General features: G+C 40.1%; 1 protein-coding gene across 4 annotated transcripts in view; it reads right to left on the reverse strand.

Annotated features, from left to right (window-relative positions):
* TLL1 (tolloid like 1) overlaps nt 1-25,144 on the reverse strand; it is a 131,219-nt gene that overhangs the window by 51,290 nt on the left and 54,785 nt on the right. For 2 of the 4 annotated variants that reach the window (XM_035112116.3, XM_088660070.1), the window contains exons 3-6: nt 16,628-16,738; nt 9,591-9,671; nt 7,697-7,849; nt 5,639-5,756 (exon numbers count right to left, since the gene is read on the reverse strand). In XM_035112116.3, coding sequence (XP_034968007.3) covers nt 5,639-5,756; nt 7,697-7,849; nt 9,591-9,671; nt 16,628-16,738 — 463 coding nt within the window. The remainder of the gene's footprint in view (nt 1-5,638; nt 5,757-7,696; nt 7,850-9,590; nt 9,672-16,627; nt 16,739-25,144) is intronic. The other 2 variants (XM_088660056.1, XM_035112117.3) reach the window with 2 other exon arrangements.

The raw sequence follows: 25,144 nt of genomic DNA on the forward strand, positions 1-25,144 counted from the left end.
CAGTTTGACTTGCAGCTTAAATTGAATGAATTAAATACATATATTATGTATGGAAATTATGTAAATTCCACACGACTATATTGTTTTGTTTTATCTCGCTCGTTTCATAAACTCAGAGGCCGTGAAAAGTAATGAGGATTAACACTGGAATGGTTTATGGGAACTATCACGAAAATTATGAAAGCAGTAGAAGTATGAGATGATCAGACCCTCCCAACCTCAGAACATGGGAAGATACCTCCAAAAAAATTTCTTTAATTTGGCATAATATTTGGACTGTTTGATTATTGAATAATATGTATAATTTGGAATATTTAATATGGTTTGATTGGATTGTTAAAGTGAAAAATTTAATAAATAGTATTTTAAAAATACATTACGTGTTTCTATAATTTATTACACAAGCAGGATCCTTTATGTATAAACTGAATTTTTTTTAGCCCAGAGTAAGCATAGGTCTGCATTAAGACAAGCTTTATGAAAACCCACTTTGCAAAACAATACTGTTTTAAAGCTAATGGGTTAGTGAAATAGAGCGCTCTGTTTAAGACAGAGGATTTAAATCCTCTGAAGATAGTTACTTATGATCAGCTTCTGACCCATTTCAGCAATCCACTGCTTTTTAAGGTCATGTACGTCATGTTGGAGTAGGGGGGGTGTAAAGTATTTTAGTAATAAGCACCACTTCTTAGGAAAATTATTTTTTCCCTTTTTCTTTGTGAAAAACAAAAGTTAATCATTCTAAGTCTGTGCTGCATATAATCTCTTCTTCCCATCTCTTCTGCCCCAGTATCCCCACCTGCTCCCCCACAAGCGTCTTGCTGCTCTCTGTAGATCACTAGTGAATACATTTGGTAGCTCCTGCCAACCTAGCAGTTCGAAAGCACGTCAAAGTGCAAGTAGATAAACAGGTACCGCTCCAAGCGGGAAGGTAAACGGTGTTTCCGTGCGCTGCTCTGGTTCGCCAGAAGCGGCTTAGTCATGCTGGCCACATGACCTGGAAGCTGTACGCTGGCTCCCTCGGCCAATAATGCAAGATGAGCACCACAACCCCAGAGTCGTCTGCGACTGGACCTAATGCTCAGGGGTCTCTTTACCTTTAATAGCCCTGCAGATCTTAATTCATAAAAAGCTGGTTAACCTGCAACATTGGTGTTATTAGCACCACGCTTTAACCAACTGAGCTGCCAAGGCAGGAGAAAACAAGTAAGGGTAGGGCTGGCAAAGACTTGTTGCCTGAAACCACAGAGAGCTGCTTCTAGCTAGTGTAGCCAATGGTGAGCTGGATAGATCAATGGTCTGACTCAGTATAAGGCAGCTTGCTATGTACATATGCAGTTACATTACTGAAAAAGAACTAAGTATTAGAATATTTTCAAAATCAGCTGTCCACAGCAGTTTCTTAATGCTCATCACACTTAGTGCATTTTAGGTGTTTCATGCCGACAATTAGTTGTACTTCAAAAGAAAGCAGCAATCATCAGCAGTCTTAAAATAACCGCCTTACTATAGACTACAACAGGGTCATTGGGACTCACTGCTTGGCCTGCCAAGAACATATCTGATTCATCCAATTAAGTGCCTAGACTACCACTAAGACAACAGTACTGAGTCAAAGGGTTAGGGCTACAAAAGAGTGATGCTCGAAAAGAACACCGTGGTCTGTATCACAATTGTGGCCACTTCTGCTAGGTGTGCTTGGCACACAGCCCAGCAATCCTCTGCAAACTGTGCCAAAAGCCTGACTTTCCAGATCTTGATTTCATTAATCTTTATTGCACCAGACAGTAGTTAAAGGCACTAACTATTTACGAATCTCCAATTCCATTTAATCATTCTAGCTGATCAATAATGGCAAGTAAAGTGCAATAACTGACAGTCTGAGAGAGCGCGAAACATTCTAAAGATGACATTAAACTTGCTGTTTGAATAATATTTTTTTTTTCATGCTCCTGAGAGTTAAAAGCCTAAAGATGGGCTTTAAGCTGATTAGAGGGATTTGGAAACAGAACCAGGTCAAGTGCTTAGTGTTTATTTAGGCAGCTGCACTGTAAAAGGTGTGATAGTCTAAAGCATCTTATACAATGAGAGCAGCAAGCTAACATATGAACTGATTCATATAATGATCAATCAATATATTCTAATTCACAATGCAAAAGTCAGTTTATGAGATCATCTAGCTAGTCATGTTGTTAATGACAGTTTGCGGTTTGCCTTTAAGCCAGAAAGCAGAACTATTACTCTGCATATGAAAATTCAGAACTAACTTTGTTTTGAATAAGTAAGTCTTAAGATCGTTTGTGAAATACAGACTTTGCTGTCAAAATCACTGTACACTATAATCAGATCATGGATGAGGGAGATTTTATCCTGGGCCGACCTGGCATTCAACAGCAGCAGTTGCAGACTGGAGGGGCTGGCAAATGGCACAGTCACTAACAGCCTGTGTCAGGTACCCCTTACCCGGCCTCCCCCTCTTCCCACACCATACCTCCTCCTACCCAGAACCACTGTAATTGGGCCTCCCACTGCTCTCCCCCACTCCTTTCCTCCCAGGCACATCCCACAAAATGCCCTTACACTTAAAAAAAGAAAAAAAGAATTTTAAAGGATAAAAAAACAATTTAAAAGCCCTCTCCGCTGAGCAGCAGCACCAGTCCTTATAAAACCTGTCAGGCCCCGCCCTGGGCCAGGTGGATTGAGGCAGGAGCAGGGCCCCCAGGCTCTCAGCAGGGGGAGGTGATCATTCAGGTATCGTGGTCCTGAGTTATTTCAACAAAACTTTGAAAATGGCTCTGTACCTAACAGGCAGATAGTGCAGCACTTTTAGAACAGATACAGCATGTGCATGAACAAGCACTGCTGACAGATTCTGTACTAGCTACAGCTTCCAAACTAATCTCAAACACATTACAATAATCCAGGCGTGAGGTTACCAACACATGAACCACAGTGGCTAGGGTATCCTTGTCCTGATAAAAACATCACCTGGAGTTGGTTAAAGGAACTCCCTCCATCAAGGTTATTTGAGCCTCTAGTGACAAATATGTGGGATAAATATCAGTCTCATACAACCAGCATGCTTAGCTCTACTTAATGGATGAAGGGTTAAGACCATAGAGTACACAGTTCTGTCAGACTTAGCTAAGTCACACACCCTCACCTGGGGATGAAAGTTTACCAAAAACCTTTTCCTCTCTCTTCCACCATGTGAATCCAACCAGAAAGGACGTCTGAGATAATCGCTGTAAGCCCAGACCTTGTGGCTTTAGCAAGTCATCTTTGTGTTTCTATACAAATAATTTAGAAACATTTTACCACTTTTTGAAACTAAGTTTTGCTGCCTGTGTTTTCTTGCTACTGTATGGGAAAGCACATGAATCTGACCTTTGAAGGGTTTGTAAGTATTAACTGATGACACTGCAACCCAAATCTCCTAATAACTGCTCTCAATTGTTCCATATAGATGTTGAAACACTGGAGACAAAATAGTGCCCTGAGGCATCATGCAACATAATTGCCAGGTGGCAGGCACATAGGGTTATATCTAATATTAGTCACAGTCAGAGGAGACCTGTTGAAATTAATGACATGACTAATTTAGGTCAATGAATTTCATTGGGTCAACTCTGAGTAAAACTAAGCCGGCTATGATTCATAGTCACCCAATGCAACTCACTGAACTTGGCCCCACAAGTAGTAGTACAACCACTATAAAACAGTGGCCCCCCAACACAAAAAGATAGTCCCAGATGATAGTCCCAGATCACTGAGAGATCGAGAAGAAACAACAGGATCACAGATCACAGTTCCCCTGTTCCTCTGTCAAAGAGGTTACTCTAAGTAATTATCATTGATAGGCGGAGACTATTAATGTAACACACATGGTTTCAACTTCTAAATCAAAATGATTCAAAGGTGGCACTAGAAATCCTGTTTACCTTGGAGAGGACTCAGAGTGCACCATATCTTAAATTCCACTGAACAAGGAACCTGGATGCTAAGAACTATGCAACTAGTTCTGCAAAGCAAAGAGCTTTTTCAAACAGCCAGCCCTGCATGTTACATGGCAAACCTCCTGAAAGCAAGGAGGGGTTCAAGGTCGTTGTGATATGGCACAAGGTTTGCCATTCAAATGGGAGAGAAAAACTAAAATCCCACTGGGTATGCCCACCAGATAGGGTCACAAGGGGCTAGCTCTTTATATCCTTGCAGCGAGCAGGATATCTAATACACATGTGGTGTACATTGCAGGGTAGTTGCCCTAATAACAACTATGAGTATCGCAGTCTTGAACTAGTTTTGACACAAATGCCCATTACAACACAGAGTGCCATCACACATCCATTCTTTTGTAACCAGCATTACATGCTGCAATATGTATAATACAACAACAGCGCTGACTTTGACAAGGTTTAAAGATTTCCTACAAAAACATGTAGGAGAGCTAAGCATAGACCACATGGGGGATGACAAAGTTTCATTTGCAGCAGAATTAACTTCAAAGCGTATGCATGCTTACAATACTGGTAAATGTGCCTCAGATTCACTAACTGATTTCCCCACCCCCTATAAAGGCATATTTAGTTACGGAAAGCTGATTACATACATCAAATGAATGCCGTGAGCCTTATTCAAGGCTTTGTGTGTTCACCAGTTGGTGTCTATAAAACTTTCAAACAACATAGGTAAAGGTAAAGGGACCTCTGACCATTAGGTCCAGTTGTGACCGACTCTGGGGTTGCGGCGCTCATCTCGCATTATTGGCTGAGGGAGCCAATGTACAGCTTCCAGGTCATGTGGCCAGCATGACAAAGCCACTTCTGGTGAACCAGAGCAATGCACGGAAACGCCATTTACCTTCCCGCTGTAGCAGTACCTATTTATCTACTTGCACTTTGATGTGCTTTCAAACTGCTAGGTTGGCAGGAGCTGGGACTGAGCAACAGGAGCTCACCCCGTCGTGGGGATTCGAACCGCCAACCTTCTGATAGACAAGCCCTAGGCTCTGTGGTTTAACCCACAGCGCCACCCGCGTCCCCTCAAACAACCTAGCAACTTCAATTGCTTTAAATTATGAGGTAGCTTTGTACATACAATAGGATACATGTGGGAAACTATTTCAAGTGTTGCAATGAATGGTAAAGTCATTCTACACATGGAAGCTCCACATACATGTGGAGCATTTGCATACTTGGAAAACCTCAAACATGGGACTTGAGTTTACATTATATTTTTTATATTTGGCTTCAGAGAAATAGTAATAAAACTCTTCTCATGTACCACATGCACATTTGCAAAGAAGGCGATGCTGCAGATTAATATTCAAAACACAAAGAGGGGGTCATTGTAAATATCTTTTACATTTAAAATACACACATGCACGTACGCATACTTTTTGAAAGGATTTGGCTTTCCCATGAAACATATAGGTCATCTCACTTGCTTGAGTCATCTGAAGCAATTTGCTCTACACGTAACATTCTGCAGTGCACCATCTCAACTGGCGTATTGTGATCAAGGCAGAGTATGTAGATCTGTGTGCCTTGCAACAATAGGATGGGCAATCTTCTCATCTGTTCCAGTTGTGTGCTTCTAAGCAAATTAGTACATGAAGCATACTTTTGCACCAACTTACCCACAAGGCCTGTATGTAAACACAATGTAACTTTCTTCGTCACTTCGCTCAATGAATGTAACGCAGGTATATTTTTCCCAGTGCCGCATTGCCTGCTTGAACATTGCTCGTTGACTGCCTGGAATCAATGTTTGCAATGAAATATACAAATGATTTTAGGGGGGTAAATTATCCTGTTTCACGCCAACAGCATTCAAGTAAATTTGATTGTTTTTTGGGGGGGAACACTTGCACTTGACAGTTGGACAGTGTTCTCGAAGCTACGAACATGAGTTTGACCAAACTGCGGGAGGCAGTGCAAGGCAGGAGTGCCTGGCGTGCTATGGTCCATGGGGTCACGAAGAGTCGGACACGACTAAACGACTAAACAACAACAACACTTGCACTTGAAACAAGCAAGAGTGTTTTTAGTGCGAACTAATACTGAATGCGGGTTTTGGGAAATAAGCAATGAAAACAGTGATGGGCAAATAGTATAAACTTCGCACAGCAAGGGCAACATTTTCCAAAATGTACCCCAATATGCACACAAATCCCACAAGGTGAATTCATAATACTATGCTTTTTCATTACTTCTAAGTTATATCCAACAGTGGCTTTGTGCTAGCAGAAGTGATTTTCTTGTGATCCTATCCTATTCAAAAGCTACGCTTGAGGGGATCCTTCAGAACAGCACAGGATATGGCATAGAGGACTGCAACTGGTGGGAGGGATTGATAAAAATGTGGTGCATTAAGTTACATGAGTGGAAGTGTTTCCTTTAGCACAAAGCCACCAGTAGATACAACCCTGTGTTCAGAAAGAAATGGGTGAACTGTCAGATCAACCCTTCACCCCAGGTTTGAACATCCTGTGACCCAGAAATGCAAATGCACAGTTCATCACCCACATCTTGTCAAACATTTGATAACATATTGTCTATGCAAGCCCCTAAGTTGTGGAACTCACTCTCCACAAAGGTGGTATTATTATTATTATTATTATTATTATTATTATTATTATTAATTTGTATTAATTATTAGAATTAGAATTTATATACCGCCATATACCTGGAAGTCTCAAGGCAGTTCACAGAACAAAATCAAAATAATTTGTGGTAAATAATAGCAACGCCCTGAACCCCCCCCCCCCCAATTTTACAGTGCAAGGCAAGCAGCAGAAGAGGTTTACTGAGCCATTTGTAAATCTGATGTACATTGCCTTTGGCATACAAGAATTCCGGAGGAAGACTGGATCACTCATTCTAAACAATTAGCTCCCATTCCATATCATTTAAATTAGAAATCTCTGACCAAGAAAGACTATTCATTTTAATTGGGAAGCAGAGATAGATAATCGGATATATCTGTGTTCCAGTATACTTTTTTTGGCAAGAAAATTGCCTTTATTCCTCTCTCCCCCTATCTCCCTCCACCATCACATGCTCCTATCCACCTGGAGGGCAAATGCATGTTGATGCAGGTTTCTGTGAGCATATCCCTTGCTGGATAAGAACCCGTGTGTTGTTTTTATCATGTTACACATGCTTTAAAGTATTTTAGAAAGCTCTCCTGATATTTAATTGTGATGTATCTCTATTTCTTTTACCCCACCATGTGAAATGTACATTGAATTTATTTCAGTGGAAAAGAAGCATCTTGGAGTCATTGAGCACAGGAACTGCAACATTTTTGTATAAGCTAAACTGTACGTGTATTTAAGTTGACCTGAATCTCAAGATATTATGATAAAAGGAAAAGTTGAGTTAGTTTGCTACCACACACTGCACCTTCGTCACTTGAGTGCTACGTGATTCACAGCATTTTCAAGTTACATTTAATTTTTATGAATTAAAGTATTTGTATAGAAAGCTTTAAAGGTGCTACAATTGTATAAAGAACAATTGTACTAGAAAATATGCATTTATTTCAGTGTTTGTAATTGTAATCTACAGCCAGGACACCTAGAAAACAAGAAAGAGAGAATCCATTTCAAGACCTCTGTTTCATTTTAAAAAATTCTACTAATTCTAAGGGTCAATTCCTTCAAGGATAAAAGTGCATCTTTTGTCTTTCTTACCAGTGAAATTTCCTCCTATAACGTATGGAATGACACCCCCTGGCCATATCCGTTCTGTGCGTGATGTAGCTGCTCGTGGAAACCTTTTCTTCTCATAGCTCCCTGAGAATGTTAGAGCTGCTCTTCCCTTTGTTATATTATTTTGCTGGAAACCTGCAATGATATTTATAATAGAAAATGGAACAATATGCTTAAAATTTCATTAATGAAAATATCTGATTCAAAGATAAAATGATTTCCCCCCTATAAATATATACCCAGACTTTCAATGCAATGGACAAACATGAATTAACAATGCTTAAAATGAAATGAACTAACAGCTCAATACTATGGAGCTGTTTATCATGCAGTGATGCCAAATTCATGCAACCATGCAACTCATGTCTTCGTTGTCATGTGTCCTTGTTTGCACCTGCTGGAAAAATCCCTGGAAAACAGGAATGCTGGTGCCATAGTACCAGACTTGGAACTGGGTTCAAGTCCTGAGACAGCAGAACAGCTTCCTTGAACTGGCACTCAGGATCATCCTGTTGCCAGTCCTATGAAACTCTGCCTTAATGCAGTGGTTAGTCAGACACAGTTGTATAACTGAATCTTTATTTATGAGGATTCGTACATGTTGTTATATAAAAAGCGCTTAAACATTAAAAAGAAGCAGGCAAATTAGACTAGCAAGGCTGCATGATGTTACACAGCCAAGTCACTTTTCCAAACCCTGGGCGCCACTTCTCTGTTGCAGGGGGCAATTTGCAAGAGAGATGGCGGTAGGCAGAAAGAGGATTCTAACTCTTCTCCTGTAGACACCTCACTCCTTCTGCAACTACTTCCCTCCATGTCAGGGGCTGGACTGAGAAGGAATGGTGGGGACTGCCCCCCCTTCTCCTGATGCTTCCTGAGACCAGGAGGACAGTATAGATTTAAAGCAGTGGTTTGCAGAAGGGCATAGTTCAAAGGCTGCAGAGGGCAGAAGCTGGGAAATATTGGAAGAGGAATAGCAAGGAGGAGGAGGGGGGAGAGAGACAGCTGACAGACTCAATGTCTTTGGAAAGCATTCCTGACCCCCCTTCTCCCAGGACCAGATGGGCGTTGAGAGTAGTATAACAGAGAGCTCAGCGGCAGAAGGCTCAGATTATAACATAGATTAGGGGAGACGAAGGGGGGTGGGACTTTACTTGGAGCAACACCATCATTGCATAGAGACTACACCCCTTTCTCTCTCTCTGTGAATACTGAATAAATTATGTGGTAAGGACTTTTCTTTGGCTGCCACTGGGGGTAGGGATAGTATTCTCTGAGCCTTGACACCCCACCACTTTTTCTCTCAATGGCAGATGCAAATTTATCTCAGTCATTATACTAATGTACCCTATCAGTGACCATATCATCAACCTATATTATTGCATTTCCCAGTGAATGAACAGTAAGTCATATACTGAGAGGCACCAAGCGGAAATTGTAATTTTGATTTGCCTTCCATATTTAGATTCCAGAAATTAAATATAAAACAGGATCTGTCAAACTTGAACTTTGGGATAAATTTAGTCACTTTCCCATTTATCCCATTTGGGATAAATTTAGTCACTTTCCCATTTCTCATAAACTACACTTAAGCAGTTCAGCCTAATAATTTATTTGTTTTTAGGGTCTCTTTTACTCACAGCATACATAGAATTACCTAATCCGCCGGATCTTGTCCATTGATCTCAATAGAGAACCTCCATCTGTACTCACAATAGAGAACTCCCCTCTTGCAATTTGTGTGCCTCCACTGATCCCGTGCAAGAGCTAGCAAATCAAAATGTGCACACCTCTGTAGATTGCGATGGAGACAAACCTTACAGCACTCAGTGGCATTGTAAAATCTGGACATCTACCGACTGGAATAGTACAATACCTGAGCCAAATCTTCTTATGCTGTCTATAAGCTGAAACAGGGCATCACTTTTTTTTGACACTGCACGCTCTCCAAAACCACCTTTTAAAAGAAGAAAATTCAATGAGAAACCACACACATACATTGAGCACACGAGTTTACAGAAAACTGAGGTGGGGGGAAAGAATTTTCCTGAATGTGAGGAGATGCTAAAGAAATGTGTCTTTAACATTCTTCTGGCCATTAACATTCTAATGAGAATGAAACAAAAACAAATTTGTTGTCATAAGGGTTTTTGGTTTTTTTAGCGTGCATTCCAAAATGCCAGCCAACATAACTTTGGCATTTCAACAATTTACAACAGTTACATCATCTAACTACAATTTGCCAATCCCCCTCAGGGCCTTGACAGCCTCAGTACTATGAATGGCAAACTTTATTCTTATTTCAGAGATATGCAATTCTACAGACTTGGATAAAGCACAGGTCTCCAAGAATATTGAGGAGACAGATAAAACATATGATTTAAAAAATACAAGATCATTCAATTCACAGTGGATTCCATTCACAATAGAGTGTGATGTCAAACCATGATACACTTAAAGTTATTGACATACGTCTGGTTTTTACTAGGAGTGGAAGGCATATAAGGATGCTAAGTTTTCAGATACTCCAGTAACTCTAGTAGTAATAGCTGAGGAACTGATGGATAGAGGAGTCCTAAAAACGAATTACAGTAATAGCAGATCCTTTATCTCAATATTCACCATGCCACGACAATCAGATCTCTTCTGATAGCATTTATGTTTGACTTCTTTTGCCTCTGAACGGTCTGTCTGCAATTGTCTTCAAGTGGTAAATGTTTGACCAGCAACTTCATTGCATAGAGGGCTCTTGGGTGACTTCATAAAATCCCCATTATTGATATTTGTTAAAAATATATATACTGTATCTAATACTAAAGAACCATAATTCCAGCTTGTTACAGAAGAACTGGAATGACTTTTTAAAAGGCTTAAAGTGGTACAATGAAACATAGGTTAGCCTTTTCAGCAATTCTCTGAATTCTTTTGACATACAGTTTCCATGCAAGCTTCCCAAATGGCAATCTTCAAAGACATATTACAAAGTACAGGGCCATATAAGGCAAGCTTGTTGCATGGTTGCTCAATAATCTGTGTAATTATTTGCCTTACACTGTCACATAGCTGCAGCGGCCCTTAAGAAAAATTTCTCAAATTTTTGCTTAGATTTTAAGGGAATGAGACAATACTTTAAGACATTCTTTCTGAATGAGATATTTTATAGCACCAGTGTGTACTAGACAGCACACCAACATTTACTGCCCATTGATGTAATATTTTATTTATGAAAAAGCAAACACAATGAAAGAGAGTGAATAACTACACAGAAAAGAGAAGTATTCTTAGCCAACAGTGGAATTCCATACAGGTCTACTCAGATGTAAGTTTCATAGAGTTCAATGGGGCTTGCTCCCAAGCAAGTAGTACTGCTGCCATAAAAACAATAATTTTCATTTGTTGTTCATTGTTCAAATTTATTAATAGTCCCATACCTTCAGATTCCAAAAATGAAAATTTGATTCTATAAGAAATGTTACATTAATCTACAGATAAACTGCACTATTGTTCATATTTAAAAATATATAATACTTCTACTTAAAGAATTAGAATGAAAAACTCCGTGATTCTAAATATTTTCCCTTTTTTACACTCTGCCATGGTAATAGAAAGTAGCATTTCCTGAAATAACATAACTTTGCCTAAAGAATAATATTCTGCTTTTTCTGGCAGTGTTTTCCCAAGCAAGACATGAAGAATATTAATCTGAGAGGTGTTATATATTGTAAAAAATATAATGGTTTTTCAGATGTGTGTGAATCAAAAGCAAGAATGCAGGTTAAACAAAACAATCACTTATTTTCAAGGCTGAGAAGTGATTCACCTTGCTGTGTTTATCTGTCAGCAAAATTAAGCTGTGAAACAGTTCAAAGCTAATTAAAACTATGGTACTTGTTGTGGTGAGGGTGGATGGAATTAACTGAATCTATTAACATTTAAATCCAGATCTTTAAAAAGATCAAAAGATTCTACTACTTAGAACAAACAGGTAATTTAAAGAAAAGATAAGCAAAAAAATGACGAGAAAGTGTAAAAATAGTACATTCATTATTATTATTTTTAATTGACCAGAAGGCAGAACTCTAAAAATTACTTTTTTAAAAAATGCCCATGGACTGGGGAAAGGGATTGAACTGGCAATTCTAGCTATACTTTGAACAGCAGGTTGCAGGTATTCTGAGGTGATAACATTTCTCTCCCATGCTGTAGAAAGCTTAACTTTCTGATCTCTGATGCTGTTAAAGACAGAAGAGCAGGTCAGGCCATTTAATCCTGGTCATTTGGCAACTCATTTGGCCGGAGGAGAAGACAATGAAGTGCTTTCTCCCCACCAGCAGCATCTTCCAGGTGAATCGCAACTGGGACAAGCAGAATAGTTACGTAATTTTATACTACAACTGGTCTTGATGGGGGATGGAGGTGGGCTCTCTTTAGCTATGAAAATGCACTACTTCACTTACTTCGTTCTGCCCGGACACTGAGGTCCAGCGCCAAGGGCCTTCTGGCGGTTCCCTCACTGCAAGCAGCAAAGTTACAGGGAACCAGGCAGAGGGCCTTCTCGGTAGTGGCACCCGCCCTGTGGAACACCCTCCCATCAGATGTCAAAGAAAGAAACAACTATATGACATTTAGAAGACCTCTGAAGGGAGCCCTGTTTAGGGAAGTTTTTTAATGACTGATGTTTTAATGTATTTTCAATCTCCTGTTGGAAGCCGCCCAGAGTGGCTGGGGAAACCCAGCCAGATCAGTGGGGTACAAGTTGTTGTTGTTGTTGTTATTGTTACTTTGAATAGTCTTTGTTGTTGTTGTTGTTGTTTAGTCGTGTCCGACTCTTCGTGACCCCATGGACCAGAGCATGCCTTACATCCTCTTTATATGCTTATATGTACTACTGCACTTACTTCAAAATACAAATCATAGATAATAGATTTATAGATCTGGAAGTGACCCTGAGGATCATCAAGTGTGATCCCCTCCAATGCAAGAATATGCAGGTGACCTGCTGCATTTTGGGTCTTACTTCTAAATGGGACCCAAAGCCCTGCCCTGAGTCAACAGTCACATGGTTGTTAGTATAACAAGACATCACAGCAGCAGTTGGAAATGTTTCCCAGAGAAGTAAATGGATGTATTTTCTTTAAATTAGACTCCACCCCTAACGATGTAAACATGTTAGCACAGATTAGTGCTTTATAATTGGTCTCATGCTGTACGCAGATTTCATGTTAATAAATCAGAGATATAATTATGGAAGTTCTAAAGAATTTGTCTCGGGGCATTTTCTTCTATTAAAAATTCATTCTCGCATTTACTTAACTGATGAAACAAATCTCTATCTATTATGAACTGCACAAAAACACTTTCAGATCGTAAGGTGAAGACTGTGCTTTGTTGCACTGCTCCTACGCATTCTCTTTGGATGAAAGGTAACTTGTTTCAAGGCTGTATGGCAGGGAAGAACATTGCGTACACAGCAGTTGTGACACAGAACTGTCCAGCCAGCCACAATGTAAAAGAAAAAGCTTGCAAAGGAGGGGGAAAACTTGAGGCTGAATTGGTTTTAACAGGAAATCACAGCGCTGCTTTTCAGGTATGGGACAAATTTCAGGGGCGAACAGCAAACTTACCCCCAATGCCAAATCCCAGGTGTTTGATGGCTGAAAGGCTTGTCCCTGGTAACTCAGATGTTATTATTTGAGAGCAGATGGTTGCTTTTAGAAGGTTGTTTTTAAATGTTTCAATTGCATTGTTTTAGTTTTAATGTGTTTGCTACCCTGGGCTCCTTTGAAGGAAGGGAGGGATAGCATGTAAGCTGGCAAGTGAGTGAGTGAGTGAGTGAGTGAGTAAAATCTGCTCTCATTGGCTGACATTTCCCCCCAGAATGTCCCTATCGTTCAAAGGCATGGGAGACGGTGGCATCCATGCTTTGGTCAACATTACATTCAGGGGATGGGAGACAGCAACTTGCAGCTGGTGGTCTCTGAAAGAAGTGCTACTGCTGACACAGATGTGAAAGGAAAATAGAGAAAGAGAAAAAGAGAAAAGTACCTAACCCAAAAACAACAACCCACAATCTCTTACCAGTTTTTACCAATTTGTCAATCCATTTATCTCACCCATTATTCAAGGAGGGGCACAGGACATCAAGGACTGGGAAGATTGGGGGTAGAATCATCCCCAGAAAGTGTGACAAAAGATTTCATCCTACCAGCAGTTCCCACAAGAAAAGAGCCCCAAGAGCAAGCAGTCTTTGCTTGTACAAGGTGGTAACTCTGCCTTACTCTCCCCAATCTGAGAAGTCCTACTATGAATGCTTGACAGTGCAAGAAGACCCCTTTTGGCCTCCATGCCATCTCTAAGAGCAGCAGGAGGGTCACCTCCTCCACTACAGCCAGCACCTGAATAATAGGGTGTGCAGCCTCTTTACTGGCCATTCTTTAGAGGGGCAGAGGAATAACTACCAACAGGTGCAGCATGACTACTTAAGACTGCAATTTCTTTCCAAATCCTGTCTGGAGTGCCGCCCTGGCTTGGGTGTGCTATATCTGGCCAGAACACAGCTCCACAGGGAGCTATCCGTGGTCCTGCTCATCTGTTGAGCTTCTCTGGTCCTCCCCGGCTCTAGGTTATCATCTGCAGGACACCACCACAGAAAATAAGCTTCCAGTTTTGCCCATCCATTTTCATTTCTTTCATTTAATTCAAGTCAATAGTTTTAACATTTAAAATTTGAGCTCAATCTAAGTTATAAACAGTTAAGTAAAATGGAACTGTAGTTGAGATTATTTTCCTTCACTGTTTCTATCCAAGGAAATTGATCCATATGCAGAGGTTATTAAGTAAAGGGTAAAGGGACCCCTGACCATTAGGTCCAGTCGCGAATGACTCTGGAGTTGCGGCGCTCATCTCGCTTTACTGGCCGAGGGAGCTGGCGTACAGCTTCCGGGTCATGTGGCCAGCATGACTAAGCCGCTTCTGGCGAACCAGAGCAGCGCACAGAAACGCCATTTACCTTCCCACTGGAGCAGTATCTATTTATCTACTTGCACTTTGATGTGCTTTCAAACTGTTAGGTTGGCAGGAGCTGGGACCGAACAACGGGAGCTCACCCCGTCACGGGGATTCAAACTGCCAACCTTCTGATTGGCAAGCCCTAAGCTCAGTGGTTTAAACATTTAAAATTTGAACTCCACCTTAGTTAGAAACAGGTAAGTAGAATGGAACCGTAGTTGAGATTATTTTCCTTCACTGTTTCTATCCAAGGAAATTGATCCATATGTAGAGGTTATTACTGGTGCTTAAAAGACTGTCAGGCTGATTCAAGAAGGTATGCTGCATCCAACAGCTCCTCCAAAGCAGAAACACAGAAATATATTCTCCTGCCCATAGTGCATATATCCTCGTCAAATATCATGTATGGGTTTGGCTTGAAATAGAATTGGTTTCTCTTTCACACACACCAAACAGACTTCATTGGCAGGTCATGGGAAAGTGGAATGAGGATGTGAATTTCATCCAAGCTGCTCTCTGCTTCCCTCTGCATAGATCTGGGGTGCAGCATTGATCAGATCCTCTCCATTACAGTCGACACTCACTAATAAGGATGGCCTGCAGTTTCCTCGTCATCACACTGTACTTCCCAGGCTTGTTAACGTAAGCTGGATATTTACACAGCTGTACCATGCATTAACAAACTGTTCTCAGCATTTCTTCCCATGGAAAGCCCCGTAGGTATCTATGATGTTTTCCCTGGTCCTTATGCACATGGTAGGCATGGTATTTAAGGTCATTTTTGTCTCCACTCAATGTCCCTGGACAACACACTCAGAAGGAGAATATTTTGTATGACCTTTGGTGAGTCCAGCAAACTTGGTTACCTTATTGCTCACCCCTAACTTCCAGTCATTTATGAAGAAATTAAAAAGATCAGGTCCTGATACTGAACCTTGGAAAACTCTACTTTTTATATCACTGCATTGGGAGAACTGCTGATTTATTCCTAGTCTTTGTAGCTCTAGGGCAGGGGTAGCCAACTCCCAAGAGACTGTGATCTACTCACAGAGTTAAAAACTGGCAGTGATCTACCCCCTTTTTGGGGGTTCAGGTCAAAGTTGTTGAGCTTTTTCAGGGAGGAAGTAAAATGTTGAGCTTTTTTTAGGGGAGCCACAGTTCAGTTTCTTTGGGGAGAGCCAATGATCTACCAGTGATCTACCACAGACGTCCAGTGATCCAGGGAGCACAGAATTAACAAAACAAACAGGCCCATGGTCAGGTAAAGGTTTAACCATTTACAGTACATCAAATGTTTGTGTGATGGAAAGTTACTTGGCGCCGCCAGCTAATCTGAATGAATTGTTACAGTGACAACACTGTCAAAGTGCAGGTTATTTTCTTTAAATACTAGGTTTTTGTGGGGGGGGGGACCAGAATACCTAAAGGATCATTCCTACCTTCATTGGCTTCCTCACACCCTCAAGTCACAGGAGGAAGAGGTCACTACCAGAAATTCAGTTAGCAGGTATGCAACAGGATAGCCGTCTCCACAGCACTTAGATTCTACAAGTTCCTTCTGCAAGAGATCAACCTGCCCCACCCCTGATGACATTTCCATGATGGGTAAACAGTATTTTATATCAACAAGCTTATGTGCTTGTCTGACTTTATCATTGTGATCTCTCAAACTGATTCTTTCTCAATCTCTCATTTTGAATTGTGCTTTACAATACCATACTGTGGTTATAGTTGTGTTGATTGTAGGCAATTGCTATAGGCAACATGAAGGTGGGGCATAAATGTTTTGAATAAATATCTTTATTCATATGGGAATTTTTGCTCCATAAGAAAACAAATCATGAGCAAGTGCTCATGACGGAACACTGGTTACATTCTAATAAACCAAAATATTTAGCAACTTACCTGTATTGTGTCCAAGTCTTTCATTTGAATGTTCCGTAAGATCAATTGTTCTGTCAATATGAAACATTTTTAAGTCTTCATCATCTAAGGCAATATCTCCCCAAAAGACAGCTTTAAATACAAAAAGAGAGCTTACTTTAAATATATTAAGAGCAGAATTGCACAAACATTGTCTAAACACTATGGCCATATTCCAGCACAGAATTAAGTATACTGTAGCCCATTTAAATCAATTGTCTTATGTGAATTTAGTTCTGTTTTGGATTGTATGACCTATAAATAAATATCTGGGAAACATGTACATATATAAATAGTATTACATGCACACACACACACACACACACACACACACACGTGTTTGTGTGTGTTATTGAAAAGTCTTTTTAATATTAAACATAAGTAATAGGTTGAAGAGGTTGTGACAGAGGGGGAAAGGAAGTATTTTAATTAATTAGTTTAATCACAAAGCTGACATTTTCAAAAAAGATTTTGGGTGCTTTGTTTTTGTTTGTTTTCTCCACTTAGGGAGAAACTGTTTCTTTTTAAAGAAACTCATTAAGAGTATGGGTTAATGATTCACCTCTCAAATCAAATCATGCCTAAAACCACTTGCCAACGAGGTAAGAAGAAGTGAATTCTTTAACAGAGGACTTTTTGAGAACCATGGTGAAATTCAGAGTCCACCAGCAGGCAAAATAAGCTGGAGCTGAGTGAAGTATTGCTGTACATTTCCTCACACACTCAGTAAATTTCATAGCTGACACAATCATGCTGTTTTCTTGTCACTCCGTCCTTTTTGAAAAATTTCTTGCGAAGTCCACCCTTTCTTATTTTCACTCCCAATGTTGCTTTATAACTGTAACTACTAGTATAATGCATTTTACCTCTTGAGCAAAGTAATTCAGGAACACCTCCCAAAGAGTGTGCCCTTCAGACTCAACTTTCTCACATCTTGAAAACTCGATACACCAGTGCCACAAACAACATTTTGGCCCTGGGAGTACTTTAGAAGTCTAAGAAACTACAGTGGACATCTCAAAATACACTTTTCATAGAAACTAGTGGTGCTTAGAACAACCAACCACAGGCAAAACATCTGCACCCCAAAAACAAATAAAGCACAGAAAAAGCTGGCAGTACCCCACAAAGAAGAAACCTTCTCAAGCAGACAATAAAAACACCAGTAAAAAAAAAAGTAATGGGAGGGACTGGGAGCTTTGACTAGCATCAGATAAATGTCTGGGGATGCAATGATGCCCACAGGTGCCATATTGGGAACTTAGCAACAGACCAAGGACTCGGTTATACAGCTGCAAATATAACATTTTAAGTGTGTTTTAAGTACACAAAAGTGACACTAGATGGTGATGGTGAGCTAATGGAAAATTCCATATATATTTTTAAACGTGTTTTTTTAAAGCATTTTCACAGTGTTATTTATACATGTCTAGATTCAGCCCAACAGCACCCCAACTTTTAAGAAACATTTTGTAACTTAATGTCCTCATCAAGCATACTGAAAAAGCTTTTAACTTTCTAAAACTCAAACTTCCCCATCGCAAAAAAGTGCACGTGTACAGCAATAAAAATGCGGAAAACAATAGAATATATAACTTTTTATTACTTGATGAGTAAGATCGATAAACAGCAGGACTGTAGGCAAATTAAAACTTTTAAACATTTGCATTACATAAAGCAGAATAGTTTTGATTTACCTACAATCTTGCTGTTTATCAATCTCTCTCATCAAGTAATTATAATAAGAACTGGCTTTGCTGGGTTAGACTTCCTTTCCTTTGCTGATAATTATGTTTGCTCTTGTTTAGGAATGTCTGAAACATTTGCCCATCATCCCTTATTTCATAGAGGAAGGCAACTAAGAAGAACAAATCATGCTAAATATGTCTCCAGCCTCACTTACATTCTTGAAATGAGATACAGTTCGGCATCCCAGTTTGATTGACATATTCCACGAAGTATAAAAACTTGATATTCTAAAATAGCTAAAAGCACAGAAAGGGCAAGAAGCCAGATAATACTGACTTGGAGGTGAAAGCAAATCTACAGTAATTTAACTATTTTCATTTGTAGTGAGTACGTTTGAAATTAAGAGATCAAGCACGTGCCCAGTCTTGCCCGCTCCCCAGGGAGAGCGAATTGCTTTTCTCTATTTTCTTTGCTCTTTGGGGAAAGTGCCAGAATACCTACACTGCAGGGGTACTGAGATATAAAAAATAATTTCATATTTTCTCCTAACGTTTTCACAGTTAGGGAGTCATTCACTTTTAAGCTTTCTCAGTTTTATCTTCCTTGCATACACACATACATTCCAGCTATGTGGTCGATGCCATACACACATTTTGACCCCTTCTAGATATTTCAATAGGAACATTTCTCCTTACTGCACAGGAGGTTAAAAGTTCAGTTTGGTAGTTAAGGAGAAAATGAAACCTAAAGACAAGGAGCTCCATTAACGTGTAACCCCGAAATTTTGGAGGGGATCCAAAATTTCAGGGTTACATGTTAATGAACCAAGGGTTCCTCACAGAGGCCTAAGTCCAAGTGATCACTAAGATACTCTACTGAGCACAGACTTTCCTCAAAACACCTACCGGTAGTACCATCATCTGTTTGACTTATGGAGAACAGTAGGAATCCCTTCATACAACATTACAACATCCTGATCTAACATAACTGTCTATTTAAAGTTCTGTAACAGCCAGCGCTTTCTTTCTTTAAAAAAGTGTTTAGGGGTTCTCTCATTTTGACTCAAGAAAATCACCATTTTATACTTCAAATCGGGGAAAATAAATACAGTAAATGGACAAAAGTACAAAGATTCAAAATTACAAATGCTTAGGGGTATGTGTACCCCCAGAAAAGAGCACAGGTAACAGCTATTCTGTTTTAAATATAAAGTTCAACATCGCCTCATTTCCCCCTCAGACTTTCTGTCCCTCTCTGTGGTGCAGTGAGCCTCCTCTAACTGTGATTCCACAACCAACCCTCTCTACCAGACACACACTCTTGAAGGCTTTGCCCAAATTCTAGCTTAAAACAAACCTCTCGTTATTATTATTTTCCTAATTCAGATTCAGTTCCTCATCTTAAAAGGCTGTTAGTGAAGGCAGCCAGGGCGAGGGTGGGGGTGGGGGCAGCGGTAGGAAGAGTGGAAAACTCCACAAGATGGTGGCGATTAAGTTAAGAAGAAAGTGGGGCTGGGTGGCCAGGTTTACTTGTCTCCCTTTGCCCTTCCCTCTTAAAGATCAGGCTGTAGCTTGTGCTTTTGTAAACGGAAATGCCATTTGCCAGAATGAGAGGCTCAAGGGCGATTGGGCCTCATTTATGAAAACTATTTAAGAAGAAGTACGGAGGAAGGGGCATAGCATAACTGAAAGCCTCTATATAGCAGGTCTAATTAATAACTGAACAGTCTTTCAGGCCTTTTTTGAACACAAGAAGACATATAACAGGTTTAACATGCTAAAGTGTGAGCAGTAAAGCAAGCAGTTCACAGACCCTCCAAGTGTCCCTATTTTCCAGGGACATCCCTGATTTAGAGAAGCCATCCCGATTTCTGATTTGATCTTGGAATGTTCCACTTTTCCTTAGGATGTCCCTATTTTCATAGGAGAAATGTTGGCGGCTTTGGAGTTATTTGACTCCCGAGCTGTCTGAAGGCAATCCTGTATAGGGAAGCTTTTTAAAAATGTTTAATGTTTTATTTTGTTTTTATATATAATAAAAAGCTGCCCAGGGTGGCTGGGGCAACCCAGTAAGATGTGGGGGTTATAAATATACAGTGGTACCTCACAAGACGAATGCCTCGCGCAACAAAAAACTCACTAGACAAAAGCATCTTGTGATGGTTTTGGTGACTCGCAAGATGAAGTTTTCAATGGCCGCAGATGAAGTTTTTCGGCGGGTTTTTTGTTTTGTTTTGTTTTGTTTTGCTGCGGCAACCCACACTTTGCAAGACGAAATTATCGCTAGACGAAGCGACTCGTGGCACGAATTAATTTCGTCTTGCGAGGCACCACTGTAGTAAAGTTATCTGTATAGAATGAGACATCTCTATTTTCAATGGAGAAATGTTAAAGGGTATGAGTATATTAATTGAAACTGGAAGACTAATCTTATGTCAGTATTAAGGTAGAATAGTCTTTTCTGATAGGAAAATGGCATGGTGTAAACAGAAGATAATTAAGATGAGAAGTCACTGAGATGAGAAGTGCCCTAGAAGTCACAATAATTATGGGACTTTTGCACCAAAATTGTAAATGCTTACATATCTACTAACTACGGATAAATGCTTGGAAGTTTAACTTAGGCCAGGAAATTTATGATTTCATAATAAAGGTCTTCTAGGACAGTGTTCAGTAAGCTGAGCTCTGTATATTGGCAAAGACTATTAATACAGCTTATAATAAACTGAAGTTGAGTCCATGCTATCTTTAGTTCAGAAAATTACAAGATTCACCACCTCATATGTAATCTTCCTTTCAAAAGAGTAATTCATGGTAAAATCCATTAACATAGTATTTTTGTGATACAAAGTACTGCCATTCTCAAATACTAGCTTTTAGCCATGCATGCTATTCAAACCCAGTTCACCTTTAAAGAAAGAAAAAAGCAGATGCCTGGCACCGTATGATTGCTAACTTAAAACATTCAGACATCACCAGAGTTCTTACATATCAGAAGTCGGTCTGAAAATAAATGGCCTTTTAAATGATTATTTTTTTAATTATGGGAAATGGCCAATACCTTTTGTGTGTGTTGGATCATGTCAAGTTCACAATTTAGTCTAGGATATACTGATAAAATCATAATTTGTGGAAAAAATAAAACTTTGACCTACCTCATATTATGAACACAAAGAATTTCAGCAGTTTCTGAGTGGATACAATATTTAAGAGACACATAACTCCTCTTCTAGAACAACTGAGGAAGCTCAGGTCTCCCAAAAGGCAACTGCTGCATTAAAGGACCACCTTCAACGGGGTTCACTGAAATGCTTCTGTTTGAAAGAGCATTTTTAAACTGCCAAGAACCTGGAAAGCTAACACAGATGTCCATGAATAAGACAGGTGTGCAAACTAGGGCCCCACGAAACCCTATGCAACCTAGCCAGGTACTCAACTAACATCCTCTTTCTGTTGCCTGCCTGATATAATGGAGCAGAAGGTTTCATTGAACGAGACGATTGGCAAACAATAAGTATTTTTCCTCCTCATTTTGGAGGTAGCCCAGAGTTGCAAAGTTAGTTCTTGATGACCTGGCACAGGTGATCTCAAATTGCATCTGTCAAAGACAACAACATTGTGCCTGGTATAACCTGTCAAAAGTCCCATCAAGCACCAACATGGTAATACTGTACAAGCTGGAAACACTGTCCCATTCCGCACCACATTCATACCAATACACAATCTATGCTCTCCCTGCTTTAATGCTGTGGCATTTTCCAAAACTATGAGCAATAATAGCCATTCCAGTGTGGCTTCCTTGACCACTGTATTGCTCTAGGAAAGGCAATAATCTTTATGAATCATTGGGGAGGGAAGAGATGCCTTAACCATGGGATCCTGCCCCCCATAACTCTTCTTGTCAATAAGAGGGAGAGATCCTTCCTTCCTGGGATCCTTTGGAAGGGAGACCAAGGTATAAAATCAAACCAATCTCCCCAATGTAAAAGGGGCGGGAAAAGATCTAACAGTGTTTGGCTACCTTGAGCTAAAATCCGACGCCCATTTACCCAAATGGAAGTTCCTAATTCTGTTAATCACCAGAATTCAATCTATGATTGCTACCAGTGAGCTGGTAACCTTGCTAGGTGACCTCTGGGCAAAGATATAGGCAGAAAAATTTCACTGGTTTATGATTGCTCCTTGCACACAGAAACAAACAAAGCAAAACAAAAACCCATTTCATGGCTTTAACAACAAGCTGTGAGCAAAAGAATGACCAAAAGCTGCAGCAGAAATAAACCATTGTGTTTAAGTTGCCACCTACGTGAAACAGCTGCTAGAACTAGGAAACAGACATAGCAGATGCTTCATACTTAAGCGCTCATTCAAGTTGCAGGCATTTTATACAATTTCAGTAAAAAGCAACAACAAACCCCTAACTTGAATAAATCAACCAAGTTGGCTGTGAAGCCAATAGCTACTATGTGTAAAAGTATTTCCTGTTTTCATATATTAATAGTGTATGTTTCTATAACACAGTTAATGTATCACCTGTAAATCTACAAATGTACATAAAGCCCCTGTCTGACATCAAGGCATTATATAACATTAGAAAAGAAAGGGCACCCTTATACATCAATGGGAGATTGTCCCCACATGCTAATTTCAGTACATTAGAGGGTGGATTTTCATCAGGCTTGTTGCTAGAGACAGAAGGGTAAGGTTAAACCTCCCCTTCCTTATGCTCTGGAATGAAATTAAAATAATAATGTGAGGAGCAAGAAGTACAATTATTAATTAACTACCAGCCTGGCCCACAGATGAGCAAATCAGACTTACCCATTCATTATGGGAAGCAAATTTGTTAAAATCTGATTTTAATATATTTATCCTTTTAAGCAAATGTTTCTGCATTTTGCATTAAAGTGAGCTCATTGTCACATAGGTGGGTGCCCTTTGTTCACTGAGCACTGGGTTTTCTAATCTGCTTCGTAACATAGAATACTATGCAAGGATGTGACATTCAGTCTGAAGTGAGATGCTTTAACTCCATTAATCTGAGATTTAAAGGATATATGAGACAAAAAGAGTACTTCATACTAAATTCTTGACAGACATCCTTTTTTTGTGAACATCAGAATGGGGATTTAATGGACTGCAGCTGTGAGCCTGGGGGATTCTTCATTTCCTATTCTTACACCCCTCCTATGATAATTGAGGCAGATTTTCTTTCTATATGATATAGGTGAATTTCACCAATAAAAGCAGTAACCTAAAATTTAATAAGCTGTACTCTGTTTTCCGTTCAGTTTGCATTAATCTTTCACCCTTTACTAGAGATTTCCACACAGAGGGAAATTTAGGATCATAAAATAATCAAGTGTTGATAAACATGCATAAAATAAAGCAGCAAAGATGAGCAACAGAAGCAGATAAAAACTAGCAGAAACACTAAAAATGTATTCACTTAAGCACTGAAAGGAGAACACAGTTGCCTCTTGGCAAGCTTACAGGGAGAGAGTGTTCCATAGATGAAATATGACAGAAAAAACCCATCCTTGGACACCACTTGCTTCCTGAGATAGCAGAGGGATCTGCAAAAGGGCTTCTGATGAAGATACCGTATTTTTCCGTGTATAAGACGATGCTTTTTGCTATTTAAAAAAAAATAGGCAAAAATTGGGTCTTCTACATGGATAGTGAACTCAGAGGGGGGGGACGTGCAATGAATGGCAGCAGCAAGCAGAAGATTGGCAGGGGCGATTGGGTGGGTGATTGTGGCTGCGGCAAGGCCTGCTGGTTATATAGGCTGTGGCTGTGGCAATTGGGCAGGTGATTGGCAGCTGTGGTGAGGTGGGCAGGCGATTGGCGGCTGCGGCGAGGTGTGCAACCGGCAGTGGCTGTGGCAAGCGATCAGCAGTGGCAGGCAGGCAGGTGAGAGATTGGTGGAAGTGACCTCCCCCATTCCCCCCAAAAAAGCTAAACAACTTAATTTCTTAATTTTGGTTTTTTTTTTAAAAAAAGAAGTCATCTTATACATGGGGGTGTCTTACACACGGAAAAATACAGTAGGTGGGTTTCCTAAAATGGTCAATGACTCCACTAGCCCAGTGGTTCCCAACCTTTTTGGTATGGCAACCCACAAGTGCAAATTTACCTAGTATATAAATTTATTGTCACATAATTTTTGGACCTCAGGTCTTTGGTGGCTGTCAGTTTCATGCCTTTTAACTGTAAGTTTGCCTATTTTATAGCAATTACTTGAGATAGCCAAGCAAAACATGACTTAATGCACCAATTAATGTGGAATTTGTTGAAATACTTATAGTACTTACAAAGCTATTCACAGTTTCGTTTATGAGAATGTAAGTACATCAACCATTTGACTGCAGGATATCACTTCATAAGCTATAAAAATTATTCTAAAAACGTAAGGTTACAAAAGCAGTGTTAGATGCAACAAACAATGAAAGAAAGAGAAACTTTATTAACCATGAAGTCTATTTGGGGACCCAGGTGGCGCTGTGGTTAAACCACTGAGCCTAGAGCTTGCTGATCAGAAGGTCGGCGGTTCGAATCCCTGTGATGGGGTGAGCTCCCGTTGCTTGGTCCCAGCTCCTGCCAACCTAGCAGTTCGAAAGCACGTCAAAATGCAAGTAGATAAATAGGAACCGCTACAGCGGGAAGGTAAACGGCATTTCCATGTGCTGCTCTGGTTTGCCAGAAGCGGCTTTGTCATGCTGGCCACATGACCTGGAAGCTATACGCCGGCTCCCTCGGCCAATAATGCGAGATGAGCGCGCAACCCCAGAGTCGGTCACGACTGGAC

Source organism: Zootoca vivipara, chromosome Z1 (assembly GCF_965207765.1).
Source record: "Zootoca vivipara chromosome Z1, rZooViv2.hap1.1, whole genome shotgun sequence".
Classification (NCBI taxonomy): domain Eukaryota; kingdom Metazoa; phylum Chordata; class Lepidosauria; order Squamata; family Lacertidae; genus Zootoca; species Zootoca vivipara.